This window comes from Gopherus evgoodei, chromosome 5, assembly GCF_007399415.2.
Source record: "Gopherus evgoodei ecotype Sinaloan lineage chromosome 5, rGopEvg1_v1.p, whole genome shotgun sequence".
Taxonomy (NCBI): domain Eukaryota; kingdom Metazoa; phylum Chordata; order Testudines; family Testudinidae; genus Gopherus; species Gopherus evgoodei.
Genome location: NC_044326.1, coordinates 88,855,784 through 88,872,683, shown reverse-complemented (window position 1 = coordinate 88,872,683; position 16,900 = coordinate 88,855,784). Strand labels below are relative to the sequence as shown.

At 37.9% G+C, this 16,900-nt stretch overlaps 2 protein-coding genes across 4 annotated transcripts in view; one reads left to right on the top strand and one right to left on the bottom strand.

The window, feature by feature from the left end:
- The window catches only part of ANAPC10 (anaphase promoting complex subunit 10), a 271,815-nt gene that overhangs the window by 40,343 nt on the left and 214,572 nt on the right, over nt 1-16,900 (bottom strand). The window lies entirely within an intron of this gene.
- Nucleotides 1-16,900, top strand: part of HHIP (hedgehog interacting protein) — a 99,204-nt gene that overhangs the window by 48,140 nt on the left and 34,164 nt on the right. For all 3 annotated transcript variants that reach the window (XM_030563673.1, XM_030563672.1, XM_030563671.1), the window contains exons 5-6: nt 14,046-14,197; nt 15,049-15,222. In XM_030563673.1, coding sequence (XP_030419533.1) covers nt 14,046-14,197; nt 15,049-15,222 — 326 coding nt within the window. The remainder of the gene's footprint in view (nt 1-14,045; nt 14,198-15,048; nt 15,223-16,900) is intronic.

Sequence of the window (16,900 nt, the reverse complement as noted above, 5' to 3'; positions counted from 1 at the left end):
TGAGGCACTGGAGAATAATTAAGGAAACATCTGCAATAGTATTTAGCCATGATAAGTGTACACCATTGTCAGGAGTGACAAAAACTGCTCACAGATCTATAATAGCCAACCTAGAACAATAGACAAAATGTATCAATCAGATGAACATTGATCACCCTGGCCATCTGTATCATGAGCAGGCTAGAAGCTAGATTGGGACTGGTCTCAGATCTGGGCAGTTTTGAAACATAATTTGAGTGCCCGGCCTATCACCTTTCTCCATAACCTTTCCCAAAAAGAAATGTTTAGCAACTGGTCTATAACCAGCAAGGTGAGTAGTTTCAAAGAGAGTTCTCTTAAGAAAAGGCTGAATACTCACTAATCAGACAACTTAGAACCTTTCCCTCTCCATGCTAGAGCATTCATTGTTCTCATTAGTAACTGGAGAACCATCTCTCCTGAGGTTTTCCAAGTCAATGAGAGTGTAGGTGGAAAAGCAATGGGATTTCAGATGAGTAGCTGTAGCTTTGTGTTAAAAATTGAAAGTAACCCCAGGCAAAGAATAGACACAGAAAACTCTGATCTGACCAATGTATCACCAAGATGTGCCTGACCCTGATCAATCGTTCTTACAAATAAGCTTGAGACCAGAGCTGGGCAGGAAGCAGTTTTTCCATCATGTGAGAATGAGAGATTTCAAAAAATTTCCTTTTTCCAAATGAGACAAAGAGTTGAAATCTTAAAAAATGATAAATATCTGAAAATTTTGAATTGGGTTAATTGAAACACTTCCTTTAGATTTGACCTTTTTATTTTTCCTTTTTCTACTATATTACATTCCTAAACAAAAAGTTGTCTCAAATTGAAAAACAGAAATTTGCAATCCAAAAATGTCAAAACTGGACAATTTCAAAAGTTTTTCTCAACACATTTTTGAACTGGGAAATTCGTTGAAATCGACACTTTCCCACGGAAAGTTTCAGTTTTGATGAACTGCCATTTTCAATGAAAAACATGTCTGAAAAATTCCTGACTAGCTCTAGTGGAGACATTGCCCGGGTCATTCACTGATGATTGTCTCAAGACAAACGCACATTCCAAGGCTATACATCTGCAACAACTCACTGAGAAACTCAAATACTCCTCTAATTATTTCATACCCATGCCATGCCTCACCCTTTTTTGTTTTATAACTATACATGCTATACATTTTCACTGCAATGTGCAAAACTATCTTTGCATTCTCAGAAAGAAACATACTTTTCATTCACATATTTTAAGCCAAACCCAAATGGAATTAGTTCTCTGGATGGATGTTTCCTGCATGTCTGCAATTGTCAGCACTGCTGTGGATTTCCATCATTCTGCTAGTATAACATATTTTGAGTGATGAAGAACGAACTGTAAATACTTCACCATCCTGCTTTTTCTATTTGGTATATTTCATAAAAATACTCATGTCTGTCTCCAAATTAACACCACTCTTCACACTATTTTAACTGAGAGAATAAGTAAAATATAGCTGTGTGAATAGTTCATAGCAAATAATATACCTGATGAATTTTGCCTCCTCTTCTGCTCACATAATATTCATGAGTAAACAAAAATTTCTTTCGATTTATTCTTCATTTGATTTTACTGGACAAATTGTGTACTTTTTTAATCTATTGGCTGGATACAAATAATTTGCAGTATCTGAGCTGCTCATTAATTGCATAAATATGTGATATTCTTTCTGCTCTCTGGTTGGATGACTAACAATCACAAGATGAGCTTGAAGAACCCACTGGGTTTTAGAATCTCAAAGGGAAATAACAGCTTTAGCAGATTTAGCATGTAAACATTTTCCTTTCTGGACCACACAGATCACGCACAAGGCATCATTCTTAGAAATACTGGGATACTCTAAGATTTATTGATTGAAAGATTTTAAATTTAATTTTGTCTCACCATATTCACAGAAAATAACTGATGTACATGCACAGTTCTAGCGGCAAAAAGTACAGTCAGCCTTTTCTAACTCATTTAATTAAGTTTGTGCCAGACTTCAGATTTGGGGTACCATGGCCCCTGATGTTCCACAGCATCTCATAAAATATACAACTTCCAGTGCAAACTGTCCCATGTACAAGTTCAAAATTCATCACCAAGCACAGAACTTTGTTTGCTTTCTGTAAGCATTTGTGCAAATAAGATTACTTAATGTTTTTGTAAAGCCATCACTAAAGAGGCACAATCACAAAAATAAAATAATTTGTATGAATAAACAGTTTTTTTAACCTCATTTGTCCAGTTCTCAGTAAAATCCGCCCCATTATTTGGTATGACAAAATGGTGAGGAATACATATACTGTATGACTCTTTGGAGTCAAAATTCTGATTATGCCAAGTATTTGACAGATCATCCACTGAAAAACCACTAACATATACAATTGAAATCTGCTTTGGAGATATATGTCACATCCTTATCAAAACTATGCTGAATATCTGATGCTAAATATAGGCAGAAATATGCTTCTCCATGCCTCCAATTTTCTGCAGTCCAAAAGTTCTTCGGATGTTAAGGAATAAACTAGCATTCAATTTATTTCTAGAATATGCATACACATTCCTCAGCTGGGGAAAAGGTAAAGTTTTTCCATATTTCTATGTCTATTAGCAGCAGGGCTCAGGCTTAAGTGTGGGTCCCTCTTCTTCACCAACAGGCAGGATCATAACTTGAATACTCGGAACAACTACAGTTAAGATTTCATATGCTTTTCCATTCCAGCCCTCACTTTCAGGCATCAGTAGCTTTTACCTTTCAAACATCTTTAAAAAAAGTTTAAGCTGCTTCTGAGAAAGTAAAATATAACAAAAACAACCAAATTTTATTATAGTTAAAGATTTACAACCCTTTTTTGAACAGCTTTAATGCCAAAATGTGTGGGTGTAAAAAGCAGAAATCTGGCATGGAAATAGCCCCAACTGAGGAGGAGTGCCTCTGTCCCAGCAGAGATTAGTATTGGTTTGACGGAATGAAGACCCATTGAAATTATGCTTTTCTATAAACAGCACATTTTTAACAATGACAATGCTAAGCCTATAATGTCTGCAGCTTAAACCAGGCCATGCAGCACATGCATGATGGTCTCGTTCATCTGTGCACTGAAAAAAATCACAAATGGTGTATGTTGAATGAGGAGTCTCTCTACCCTATTCACTGCACTTCTTGTAAAATGTGTATTATTAAAATGTGCATTTTGTATGGAATGCATTTAAAGGGAGGTGGCTCTGGCAGTGTTCCTTCCTCATTCATTACACTCCTTGCCTCATTCATAATATCTAGCCTAAAGACAAGACAGGAGAACCTGTCCAAATGGAAATCTTTTTGCCTTCTCCTTAGTTTTTGGATGTGTGTTTTGTCCATAATATGCTCCCCACAAAGAACATTGAAATGAATTTCATGTGAACCCACACTTCCTTGCAGCTGGAAAGGCCAAATGGCTGCTTTTAAAAGACAACAGTTCACAACTAGTAACCAAAGAGGAGATGCAGAAGAGCTTGTAAGGCAGGGCAGTGCAATAACCAGAAACCTATGTAGTCATCTTCCTCACCTACATTTCACTTAAAAGTGGTTATTCAGTACCTAGTATTTGCACAAATCAACATTCTGTTTCTAATTTACTCACAGATGATAATTGCTGTTATTCTGTGGTGAATTATACTCCTAAATTTCCATATAAAGTGATCGTGGTAAAACAGCATGAATTTGTTTTCAATTACTGGAGTCCAAAGTTTGTTGTAAGTTGGTCCATTTTACATAAGCACTGTCAAACTTGCCATGTGTTGCTGCATACACACTTCTCTTTTCTCCTCTCTCAGTAGAGAAAGACTTTAAAATACAAGTGATTTCAAAGTCTTACGGGCTTTGTGTTTACATACATGACAATTTGTTGTTTTTAACAGCTCCGGGAGATCTTTGCACTGTAGTACGATTTTTTTTAATGGTGTACGTTTATTTTTGTAGCTGTGATAGAAGCTGTGATGATCTGTTGAAATATCATACTGTTTAAAATCAAAATTTTATACTGATTGATGACAACGTTTACTGAACTCGTTGACATCTTTCTCCTGTTACAAACAATGTTTTTTTGAAAAATGAAATGCTTTTCAAAAATAGCATTAATGACAGGTAGACATGTGTCTTGGATATATGGCTAATGGCTAAAGCCTAAAAAGACCAAGGCTGTATTCTGTGAGGACTGCAGTCAACTTGGGTCATTGGTAGAATAATTTAAATTGCTAAATGGGTTAAAACTGTACTGTTTGTGTCCTTATAGAGGAAAAAGAATCTAGAAATAGTATTAAAATGTGACCTAGGAAAAATGTTTCCTTTTTTTGTTTGAAAGGGGTAACTTTTTGAAAACGTAAAGTCAAAGATTGTTATGATTGAAAAGTCATTACTGGCCTTTCATTAAAGTGTCCATGCATTAATGAATATTAATATAATGAGCCAGATTCTCAGATCATGCCTGCTTTCTCTCTCGGACACTTCACAATAATTTTATAGCGATATTCATTGCAATAAACAGAGGCAAGACATGCATTCACCACATAGAGATGGAAAAGTCCTATTAGATCACTTGACCCATACTCCTTGCCAAAGTAGGGTTGTCCCTAAATTTTTTAATGCTTACTGCAGTCAAGTTTTACAAGTCCCAATACATTGGGCTTCTACTACCTTCCTCGGGAGACCAGTTCCACAGCCAAATGGATCTCAATCTCTGGCTACAGAAAGACCACCAGGAGCCGACCGTTTGTGGTGGTAAAGTACTAGGGAGTTGAAATGTAGGACAGCAGAATTGCCAAAAAACATGGCTAGGAACTAGGATGGGGCAGGACATTAGGGAGCATACTTGTTCATTGCCTTCCCTCAATGGTTTCTAGTGGTGAAGCATTCAGAGTCGCTGATGACTTTAAAGCTGTCATTCCCCGCAAGGATATCCCAGGGAGGACAGAGGTGGAATCACCATCTACTTTTCCCATAGGATGAGTACTGCCCAAGGTTCAAGGGGCCACTCTGGTGCAGGAAAATGTGCAATTCACATCTTCTTAAGCCAACTTTAGTAAATACAGTAATTATCTGGCCTTTATTTTGAAGCTCTCTCTTCCAGTTCTGGTTCCCACTGTTTTCTGTTATTTCAATTCTCCTAAAGTAGAACAGTACATGAGGTTTCCCAGTCCAGACACAGACCTAACATGGGCTCACCGCCACCTCCTATAAATCACACTCCCAGTCAGATATCTCTCTGCCCAGAACCTCTCAATTATTGGCTGGCTTTTGGCAAGTTTAAAATTTTTAACTGCTTCCAACCAATAAGTGGGAGCTTTGCTAAAGCAGGACCCATGTCTTACTAGGGGAGTGTGAAGGAGGCAATCTGTGGGTTTGTGTTATTTTGGTTTCTGGATTTGTAAATTTCATATACTTTCTTTAGGAGGACTGGAAGAAAGAATTGTATTGTCAGGGGACCAGGATTGCCATTTGGATTAAGTTAAAGACTTGCCCAGCAGAACAGCAAAATCTGGACTAGAGGAATTTTTAAAAAAATACAGAGGACTAGGACTAGAAGTGAGAGGTCCTGCATTTAGTGACTGGTTTCCGCAAAGGAGTGAAGGTAAGGAAAAGAAAGAATAAGTTATAAAGCAATCAAGGGCATATGAAAGATATTGTTCTTGCTTTAATTAAAATCAGAAGGAAAAATGTGAACTAGTGGGGTCATTTTTAACCTACTAGCGTTATCTGAGAATCCTTAAAACCCTTGTCTACATTCTGGCTCACTCTAAGCTCACAAAAAATTCCTCCTTTATTGGCAAAATTATGATATATAAAATATATAGTAAATAAAATATATTCCTATAAATACTTACAATTCCAGAAAAAGCCTCCCTCAGACTTCCTGTACAGTTGTTCTTACATAACATCTTATCATCGATTGCATTTTGATATGCCTAATTTCTGGCTCTAAGGGCTCATCTGCACTTTGCAAATGACATGAAGAACTAGCCTTTAAAATAATTATTGTAATGAGAGTATTGACTCATAAAATTGAGAAATAAAATGTCACCACTGAGATTCTGAGTGAGGCACTTGCTTTTGTTTGCATGAATTTTAGAGAAGAAACCTGTAAAATGGTGCCTGAACCACAATTCCATACTTATGACCGCAGAAAAAAAAGTATGGCCAGCTCTGGAGGAACAGTGAGACTTTTGCATGTGGTCAGAGAGCAGAAAATAACATATTACTCTGAGATACAAGACTAAAGGCAGGGAAATATCTCAGAGGATCTATGATAGACATGGTATATCTTGACTTTTGTCAAGTTTTTGATTCTGTCTCGCATGACCTTCTCATAAACAAACTAGGGAAATACAACCTAGATGGAGCTACTATAAGGTGAGCACAAAACTGGTTGGAAAACCGCTCCCAGAGAGTAGTTATCAGTGGTTCACAGTCATGCTGGAAGGATGTATTGAGTGGGGTCCCACAGGGATCAGTTCTGGGTCCAGTTCTGTTCAATATCTTCATCAATGATTTAGATAATGCATAGAGAGTACACTTACAAAGTTTGTGGACAATATCAAGCTGGGAGGGGTTGCACGTGCTTTAGAGGATAGGGTTAAAATTCAAAATTATCTGGACAAACTGGAGAAATGGTCTGAAGTAAATGGGATGAAATTCAATAAGGACAAATGTAAAGTACTCCATTTAGAAAGGAACAATCAGTTGCGCACACACAAAATGGGAAATGACTGCCTAAGAAGGAATACTGTGGAAAGGGATATGGGGGTCATAGTGGACCATAAGCTAAATATGAGTCAACAGTGTAACAATGTTGCAAAAAAAGCAAACATCATTCTGGGATGTATTAGCAGGAGTATTATAAGCAAAACATGAGAAGTAATTCTTCCTCTCTACCCCACGATGATTAGGCCTCAGCTGGAGTATTGTGTCCAGTTCAGGGTGCCACATTACAGGAAGGATGTGGACAAATTGGAGAAAGTCCGGAGAAGAGCATAAAAAATGATTAAAGGTTTAGAAAACATGACCTATGAGGGAAGATTGAAAAAACTGGGTTTGTTTAGTCTGAAAAACAGAAGACTGAGAGGGGACATGATAACTGTTTTCAAGTACATAAAAGGTTGTTACAAGTAGGAGGGAGAAGAATTGTTCTTTTTAACCTCTGAGGATAGGACAAGCAAGGGGCTAAATTGCAGCAAGGGAGGTTTAGGTTGGACATTAGGAAAAACTTCCTAACTGTCAGGGTTCTTAAGCACTGGAATAAATTGCCTAGGGAGGTTATGAAATCCCCATCACTGGAGATTTTTAAGAGTGGATTTTAGACAAAAACCTGTGGGAATGGTCTAGATAATACTTAGATAATACTTACTCCTGCCGTGAGTGCAGGGGACTGGACTAGACTTCTCGAGGTCCCTTCCAGTCCTATGATTCTATGCTTTCTACAAATGATAGAATTACAGATAGGAATCACATCAACCACCACATGCACTGTGGACCCCAGTAGCTGTTTAATAACACATAGCAATCCACCCAGTTTATAGCAAGAAGTAAAAGCTACAGCATTCCAGTGAATTCCTCTCTCTAGATATTCATACTACACTCATCACAATGGCATCTGAGCAACTACTGGGGAAACCTTTGAGAAACATTCTGTAATTATCTACACTGGATTTTAGCCAACACCAGCGCTAATAATTCCACTTTCTGGCAGGTTCATTTGGGTCATTAATGTCAATATGCCCTTATATAAATGCACAAATAACTCGCACTGGCTTCAGTGGGATTTTTGCATGTGTATCTGAGGTCAAAAAATAACCCTAGACATATTTTTAATTAAGCTGAAGTTGGAAGATATTGCTAAATGAAACTGAAGAGATACCAGTGTGCCCTAAAGATGGAAATATACTTAACTAAAGTGTAAAAGGGTTTATTTGGAACAACAGTAAACTATAAAGCAAAATATAACAAACCAAATCTTCAGACACCTACAAAATACATTGTATTATAAACAAGGAAAAAGCATAACAACACCTTGGTAACAGCTAAATGTTGAAGGCTCCCAGCTACGCCTCTTTCTAGCTGATGCACGCAGCCTGAGTGTCACTGCCCAGAAGCACCAACCCTGTCTACAGCACAATGCCTCTTGGATGCTGGGCAGAGCATTGAGAAAGGTGACCCTTGCTGCTGATCAGGTGTAGCTAGCAGCTGTCCCTATGCAGATGGGCAACAACATTTGCTCCTTCCAGATAACTAACATCTGAGGCTGCTCTGTGGACACTCTTTCCTGGTTTGCAGCTGTACAGGTCTTCTGAGACCTGCGTCCTCTCTCCCCACTATATTTGGACTGGTCATAATCTGGATCAGAGAGAAGGTGAGAAGAAATGGGCAGCTGGTTGAGAAATATTCCCTGCCATATTAATAATTCAAGACCTGAGCATCTTTCTCTGAAGTGTTTTTTCTGAGACAGACACTTTTGTAAGTGAATGAAAACAACTCAGTGTTGCAGCCTTACAGATCACATCTGGTGAGACCAAGCAACGTCTCATTCAGAGACTAAAAGAATTCAAAATCCAAGAATTGGCTAATTTGGATTTACACTGCTCTAAAAATGAATACATGTATTGGACACATGTTTTTTTTTTAATAAACCCCCCCAAAACAACAGTTGTTTGGCAAATGGAATTTACAGTAATGACAGAGGCAGAAACAGACCCAAGTGTGTGGAGGTGTTTGTAGTGCAATAGGAGAATGGAAATAGCAGTTTGGTAGGTCTAATCTACATACTACATACAACCATGCCACAGGTGCAATTGTTTTTCCTTATGGTAAATGTCTTAACTTACAGAGGCCCCTTGAATGCAGATGATTAGACAAAAAAGAGTAAAGTTTTTTTATTTTGGATTATTGATCCTCTGTGTAGTATCTCCCAATCCCCTTCCCCTACCAATTCCTGGCTTTTTGTGTCCCTTCTTTTGCCCTCTCTTTCCTGACCTTTGACAGGAATGCTCCTCATTTCCTCTTTATGGTGAAGAAAGAAAAGCTTTGGAAGGCAGTGTGCACCCAATCTTGTTGCTGTGTCCCACTGCTGCAATATTCAAATTCCCTTCACATGCTGGGGGCCACATGTCTATAAAATGTGCATGAAATATTGATTTAGTTGTGACCAGGCAGAGTGTCTAATGCTGATTTTGAAGCCTATAGTATGAACCAATGAGGTAAGATGATTCAAGCAGGAAGAGGCTCTGTTGGTATTTCCAAGGGAAATTGGGGGTTCCTAGGTAAATTTTCACAAGCCGCAGAAGGTATGAGTGAAACTCTGGGTTTTTCTTATTTTAACTGTAACCCTTCACTCATCCTTACTTAGTGGTACAACTCTGACAGCGAATGGGAATTGGTTTGCAGAAATTAAAGGCCATTTTTTAATAAGAGCTTTCACATTATCAAAAACATACTTAAGTTACTTTACAAAAAACCCACAAAATTAAACATATGGTCGTGCAGATTTGCAATGAAATTTATTACATGGGAAACAGATTAAATGAAAGGCTACTACCTGATGAGATTATACAGAATAGCCTATACAGTAATATATTCAAACAAATATTCTAAAAAATTACCACAGAAGTGATTTAATACTGGGTCAAAATATTAAAAAATATTTTTGACACACGCACATACCGTTTTCTTTAAGTGAAAAGATGCTGTTAATTGCCATCTTAAATTGGGATAGTCCAGACCACAAGTTTGTTAAAAATGAACACATGATACTATTTCACCCCCGTAAGATCAACTGGACTATGAAAGAGTTTTTCAAAGTAAGCATTTGTAGCTTTATTACTGGAATTGTTTATAATTACATTAGACAAAGCACTTGAAAATGTATATTAGAGTCCAATTTTGCATATGTCAGGAAGTGGATTAGGTAACATGTTGGGTTAAAAGTTACAGTGCTCACCCTTAAAACCTCACTGATTTTACCTAAGTTAATTAGATACATATTCTTTCTCAAAAACTCTGCTCCTTATGTGTGTTCTCAAGGTTGTAGTCACTGACTTGAGACAAAAATATTTTGTACTGCTCTTTTAATCCTCTCAGTACTGCTGAAGCAACACAGCTGAAGTTAGTGGAGTTACTCCAGTTTAACATGAATTTAGAATCTGGCCAAGTGATTTGAAATATTGAAGAACTATCAATTTCCAGACAAATTTACATTGAGGTGGTGTTAGTTGACAATATTGATAAGTAAATTAGGGATAAAACACATTAAAGAGATGTTGTAATTTATCTAAAATGAAGCATTACAAACCCATGAAATTTTGAGTTAAGGTTACACTTAAAAGAAATCCAAACATATTAAGATAATGGACCCAGATACTTTGCCATGAAGTGACATCATACAATAACAATGCCTTTATCATGAAGGTATTTTAATGTCTGGTCCCAGATTAAATTGAACTGATTTTTAATGACATCTGATTTTTTTTCATGTCTTCCCCTTTATAGCATCGCTACATCCAACCTACTCCCCACAAGGGTCACCACACACTCCCTGGCTGAAGCTAAGGAGCTAGCCCAACATTTCAAATTGACAGAAAAAAACAATTTTTAAAACAAATGCAGTGCTAGTGAAAAGTGACCAATTGCCAGCAAAAGGAGTTGTCGATCAATCTCCAGAATTGCACAGAAAGTGGCAGTACCAGCTTTCTTGTTATGTTCTGCCAATATATTTCACCTTGTTTTGGATACATCTTCAAAGGGATCAGATAGTAGGTTCATATTTCATGGATTCCCTGCTAAGACTGCCAACAAAAGGTGTCAGTGGCTAATGCCTTAAAATACTGCTGAGCTTCAGATAAACTTGTATGTGTCCTCCAGACTTCGTTGGAGATCAGTTGTAGCCTAGGGGTGATTCAGAAAGATAGACTGTTTCATGAAAAGGATGGTGGCAAGTTATTTCAATGATGACTAAGAAAGAAAAAGTAAAATGTGGCAATAAACTATCCATCACATTTTTCATTGTGTCAGTTGGTTTGACAAGTGTGCAGTATGCTCTCAGGTTGCCAGTTGCCAAGAGTATGAAGCCTGAGGGGTTGCTGTGGAGTTTGAAAACCAAAAATCCATTAATGAAAAAGAAAACAATTTTTTTTGAGAGAGTGAGAAGCCATGAAAAAAATCAGCAAGACTTGATTACTCTGATTCGCAGTGTCAATATAAACTCCCTATAGAGATTTTATCTGGTATCTCTACCGACCTGTTCAACAATGTAAAGTGCATATCGTTGCAGAAAATTGTATCCTTACTGCACAGTAAGTATGGCTTCAAAAGATACAGGACCTAAAGCAGCTACCAAATCTGAAACAGTAGTTTCATCAAATAATGCTGTTTCATACTGTATTAGTGGCAGGGCTGAACATCTGAGAGCAATTGCTTTCCAAAGCCAGGAAAAGCAAATACTTAACAATTCAACTTGATGAATCAACTGATGTCTCTGGTGCTACAGAAGTTCTGGCATTTGAGAGATGTTTCTGGAGGTTCTGTTGAAAGCAACTTACTCATTTGTAAAGTTGGGACAGGATAAACAGGAGACTGCTTATCTGAGACAATAAGTTTTCCACATTCAGTGAAAGCCATGTATTGCCATCTGTGCGAACAATGCCAAAACAATGACAAGTATGAATAGCAGTCTGGTCACATGGATGTAAAACACCACATAGCTTCAGTGTTTCATAAACCACAAATTTCTTGCTGCTAAGAAAATGCCTGGAAATCTGTGCCAGACCCTTCATGAAGCTGTTGAAGTAGTGAACTTAATTAATAGCTCTCCATTCAATTTTCTGTTTGTCCTATTCTGTGATATCTTTCACCAGCAACTTCTCTTTCACACTAAAGGGAGATAGCTTTCATAAAATAAAATGCTAAGCAGAATCTTCAAATTAGAAGAAGAATGGTCAACAATTTCCCCTTGCTGATGTCTTCAATAATTCACCTTGGGTGGTAGGCTTCAATTTGAGTTGCCATCTTTGAGCATCTAAATGAGCTGATTCTTCTCTCCAAAGGAAGAAAGGGAGTGTCTGTCTATGCACAACAGGGTAGAATTATGCATCAGACAACTTGGAAATGTATGCCCTCTAGTTTGTAAAAAAAAAAGAAACTCAGATTAGCTTCCTGTTTCAGACTTTATCAAGGTAACCTGGTAAAAACTCTCAGGGACTCAAATCGGCATCTAAAATAAATTCAGACCCAGCTGCAGGACTATGTTTTTGATGAACCACAAAAGAGGAAAAGATGCAGTTAATCAGTAGCACTGACTAGGCCGCTGCAAGACAAAGTGGCAGACTCCTCCTCTGACAACATCTCATAACTGACTTTCCCTAGCCAAAAACTCAGCTGATTTTGGCTGCCTCTGAAAAAGAAGAATCCAGCTTTAGTTGTACAAACGATGAAAGGTCTCATCCTATTTTCATCTTTGTTTCTCTAAGCTAGGTTTCTCTCCAGTGATTGTGATAAAACAAAGTATCGGAATAATCTCTCAAGTGAAAATAAATTTAAACTGTGCATTTTCCGAATGAGGCCTCCTGTTGAGCATATCCCAACAGCCAAGACAGGCTCATCCATAACACTGAATTGCAAGTATCAGAGGGGCAGCTGTGTTAGTCTGGATCTGTAAAAAATAACAAGGAGTCCTGTGGCACCTTATTGACTAACAGATGTATTGGAGCATAAGCTTTCGTGGGTGAATACTTACTTAGTCAGGTCTGAGTATTCACCCACGAAAGCTCATGCTCCAATACATCTGTTAGTCTATAAGGTGTCACAGGACTCTGTCACTGAATTGCAAGTGTATTTAAAAGATTTCACTCTCCTTTTAATTTAGAACTTTATATTCAGTTATCACAGGTGTAGTTATGGTTACTATTTTTTTTTTTGCCTGCATTTGAATGGGGTTTAAAGTCTTGGGAGGAAAAAGATCACAAAACATTTCTTATTACCAGCTCTGTAAGTCTGAGGAATCCTGACCTAAGCTACCAAATAGTCATGATGTAAACAGTCACATATGAATTGAATTTGAACCATTGATTAAAATATTCTGTTTATTTGTGTGCATTTCTGCAGATGACCGTATATTACCTAAAAGGGTAAAACAAATCTATATGCTCTCTTTTTATTTAAATACAGCAAAATGAAATTTAAGCCATAGTAAATTACATATATTTGTAGAAGTCAGAAGCTTAAATTGCCTTCTATTTAAGTACACTGGTATTTGCATTGTCACAGTATATTATATAGATTTGATGCATAACATATAACTGTACTAATCTTGGTGGTAATCATAACAACAAGAAAAGTTGTTTGGGGATTTTCTATTTTTATTTTTAAGAATAATAAAAACCTTTCCATTGAATGGCCACATGTAAAACTATGGTTTCTGTGCAGAGAGACCGAGGCTGCTTATTACCTACAGTATGCTAGCTATGATGAACAGACCACCATAGTTGTGACAACTAATGTAGCTGCCTCCAGGGTAAAACAAAGGTTTACATATTATACAAGCAATTTAACTGTTTTCTAAACATATTGCCAAGACAGTGGGAGTTGGCAGCCAACACTGTGTTTTAGGTTTTGGATACTTGGATTAGAAGTGACTGCTGATTACAGACCTTTTTATTTGTCTTCTACGAACTACAAGCATACTAGTAACTCAGCAAAGAATTCTTCACAGCACTTAAACTTTTCTTCATGGCTTCCCAAAGATTAGATACACAAATCACTCCACAAAAGTGGAATGAGAGTCTTGTGCATAGATAACTACACAAGACAATTGTCTTGTTCTAACCTTTAAGAAGTAGCTGAAAGTGAAATGTTTTATAATCCCTTTTGTGCAGTAATCACGGAAGAAAGAAAAGAGTTTGGGCAAAGATTAGAAAGACTTTTTGGGGGTTCCAGCTGAAACACAATAAAGAACATAATTACTTCACAATTCTTTGTGTTTTTCATTTGACTGCAGGGAGGAGATGAAAGAGGACTGTTAAGCCTTGCATTCCATCCCAATTATAAGAAAAATGGAAAGCTGTATGTGTCTTACACCACCAACCAAGAACGGTGGGCCATTGGGCCTCATGACCACATCCTTAGGGTCGTAGAATACACAGTATCCAGGTACCATTAAAAGTCAAAAAATCAAAAACCTTATGCTGTTCATCACTCTTATTTCTTTGGTATTCCTTTTTTGTTTTTAAATGAATTGTAACATTTACAATGGATATATTTAGGTACTTTCAGGAAGTACCACTGGGTTAATTTCAAGCAATAGTTTTGAAACAGCAGTGAGTATATTGCCTCATTCTGTTTTTTAATACAGTTTCAATTATCACTTGTATTAGTCATTCCCAAATTATCCTGTGTAATATCTTTTGTGACATAGCGATTTCAATGAAATTGTTTGATGTTTTACTATAGAGTTACAATAGCTCTTCTGTCATTTGACTGAATTTAAGTTTACTGTTAAAAATAGGAAATCAAGAATGGCATGTAGTCAATCAGTGGCTGCTAGCAGCAAGTATCTCCAATGGCTTGTGACGGGACACTAGATGGGGAGGGATCTGAGTTACCACAAAGAATTCTATCCCAGGCGTTTGGCTGGTTGGTCTTGCCCACATGCTCAGGATCTAACTGATCTTCATATTGGGGGTCAGAAAGGAATATTCCCCTGGGTCAGATTGGCAGAGACTCCTGCAGTTCGGAGCAGGGAGGTTCGCCTTCCCCTGCACCATGGGGCATGGGTCAATTGCAGGTTTAAACTAATGTAAATGGTGAATTCTCTGTAACCTGAAGTCTTTAAACTATGATTTGAGGACTTCAGTAACTCAGCCAGAGATTAGGGGTCTATTACAGGAGTAGGTGGGTGAGGTTCTGTCGCCTGCAATGTGCAGGAAGTCAGACTAGATGATCATGATGGTCCCTTCTGACCTTTGAGTCTTTGAATCTATTTTTATATCTTTATACCACAGGAAAAATCCACACCAGGTTGATATGAGAACAGCAAGAGTGTTTCTAGAAGTAGCAGAGCTACACCGAAAACATCTAGGAGGACAGCTTCTGTTTGGCCCAGATGGCTTCTTATACATTTTCCTTGGTGATGGAATGATCACTCTAGATGATATGGAGGAGATGGATGGTTTAAGGTACAAAACCTGCCAATAGATAGGTTCCTTTTTCTTAATTATTTGTCTTTGCCTTTCGACAATAATTAGGGTCAGACATTTGAGTCCCGCAGTGTTGTGACCAGTCACCACAAACACAGAGGGACAAACCCTGCTCACCTTACTCATGCTACTAAGCATCATTGACTTTGGAGCATGAGTTAAGCAAATATTCTAAGTACATTCTTGCACTGAAATAAATCTTTTCATACTTGTGTGTTATCAAAGCATTTAATTAGCTGTCATCAGCAGTTGTGATTAGATTTAAACTAGGGTGGTCAAATGATTAAAAAAAATAATCGCAATTAACTGTGAGATTTAAAAAAAATTCCCAATTAATTGCAGTTTTAACCGCATTGTTAAACACTAATAGAATACCATTTATTAAAATATTTTAGATGTTTTCTACATTTTTAAATATGCTGATTTCAATTACAACACAATTACAACTTTATATTATTTTTATTACAAACATTTGCACTGTAAAAAGATTTAAAAAAGAGACTGCATGTGTTGGGGGGAAGTGTGTGTGTTAGGGGAGTGCTCTCTCTTTAAGCAGCACATTCAAGAGTCTGAAAACTTTTTCAGCCAGCAGCAGCTGCTCTCAGCAGCTCTCATGGCTGAGCTAGCAGCACAAGGCAGGCTCATCCCTGTTCCCTGAAACAAGCCCAGCAGCAACTTGGTACATGGGTGGAGGGAGGGGGACCCCCCGACATCAGCCCCCTACTTCTCCCCCAGCACCTCTGTCTGCACAGCCAACAGGAGGCAAACTCCTGGTCCACAGCAGCTTGGCCAGGGATGGCTCCATGGAGTTGGGGGGAGGAGCAGCAGTGCAGCAGGGTGGCTCGCCCTGAACATGGAATGGCCTCCCTCACCCATCCCTAAGGCCAGCCCTCATTACGAAGTCTCTTGTCCGTGATCACCTCCTGCTTGCTGCCACAGCTTGTGCCTCGCTCCCCACCCAGCTGCCGCCAACTCCCGTCTCCAGAGGTGTGCTATTAACACTCATTAAAAAAAATAACATTAATCTGGTTTGAGTTAATCACATGTGTTAACTGTAATTGACAGCCCTAATTTAAACACTACAAAGGCTCCCTCTCCTAAGTAATTTTTTTTCCAAACAGGCCAATTTAAAGAAACAAATGTGCTATAAGAAAGGTTACAGACACATACTGAGGTAAATCATGGCCCTGCACCAACCAGAAAAGCATCCAGACAGCAAATGAAGCAATCCTATTTCAGGTGCTGCCCCTACAGCTTTGTCCATCTACTTGTCCCTGGTTCGTTGTGCTAAACTCCAGTTGGAATAACACTTGCTTGTCATTTAGATTAAGTAATGTATGAGTCCAGATGGAGAGATCTTCCCTCATTAACTGACAGGAGGTGCTACACTCAGAGGCCTCATCACCACTGATAGACAAGCAGATGTTCTGTAGCTTTTGTAACAAGCATATTATCAGTGGCAAAACTGAAGAATAATTCCAACATTTTATTTTCAATGTATATACAATAACGGGAGACTAAAACATATTGAGGATTGGATATGGGGAAGAACAGCAAGCAATTAATTTAAATATTTAGTCGATACATGTTTTTGAAAAGAAGTTTTGATAGTATAATATAAAGTTGAGTTATCCTTTTCCCACCCCATCACGAACAT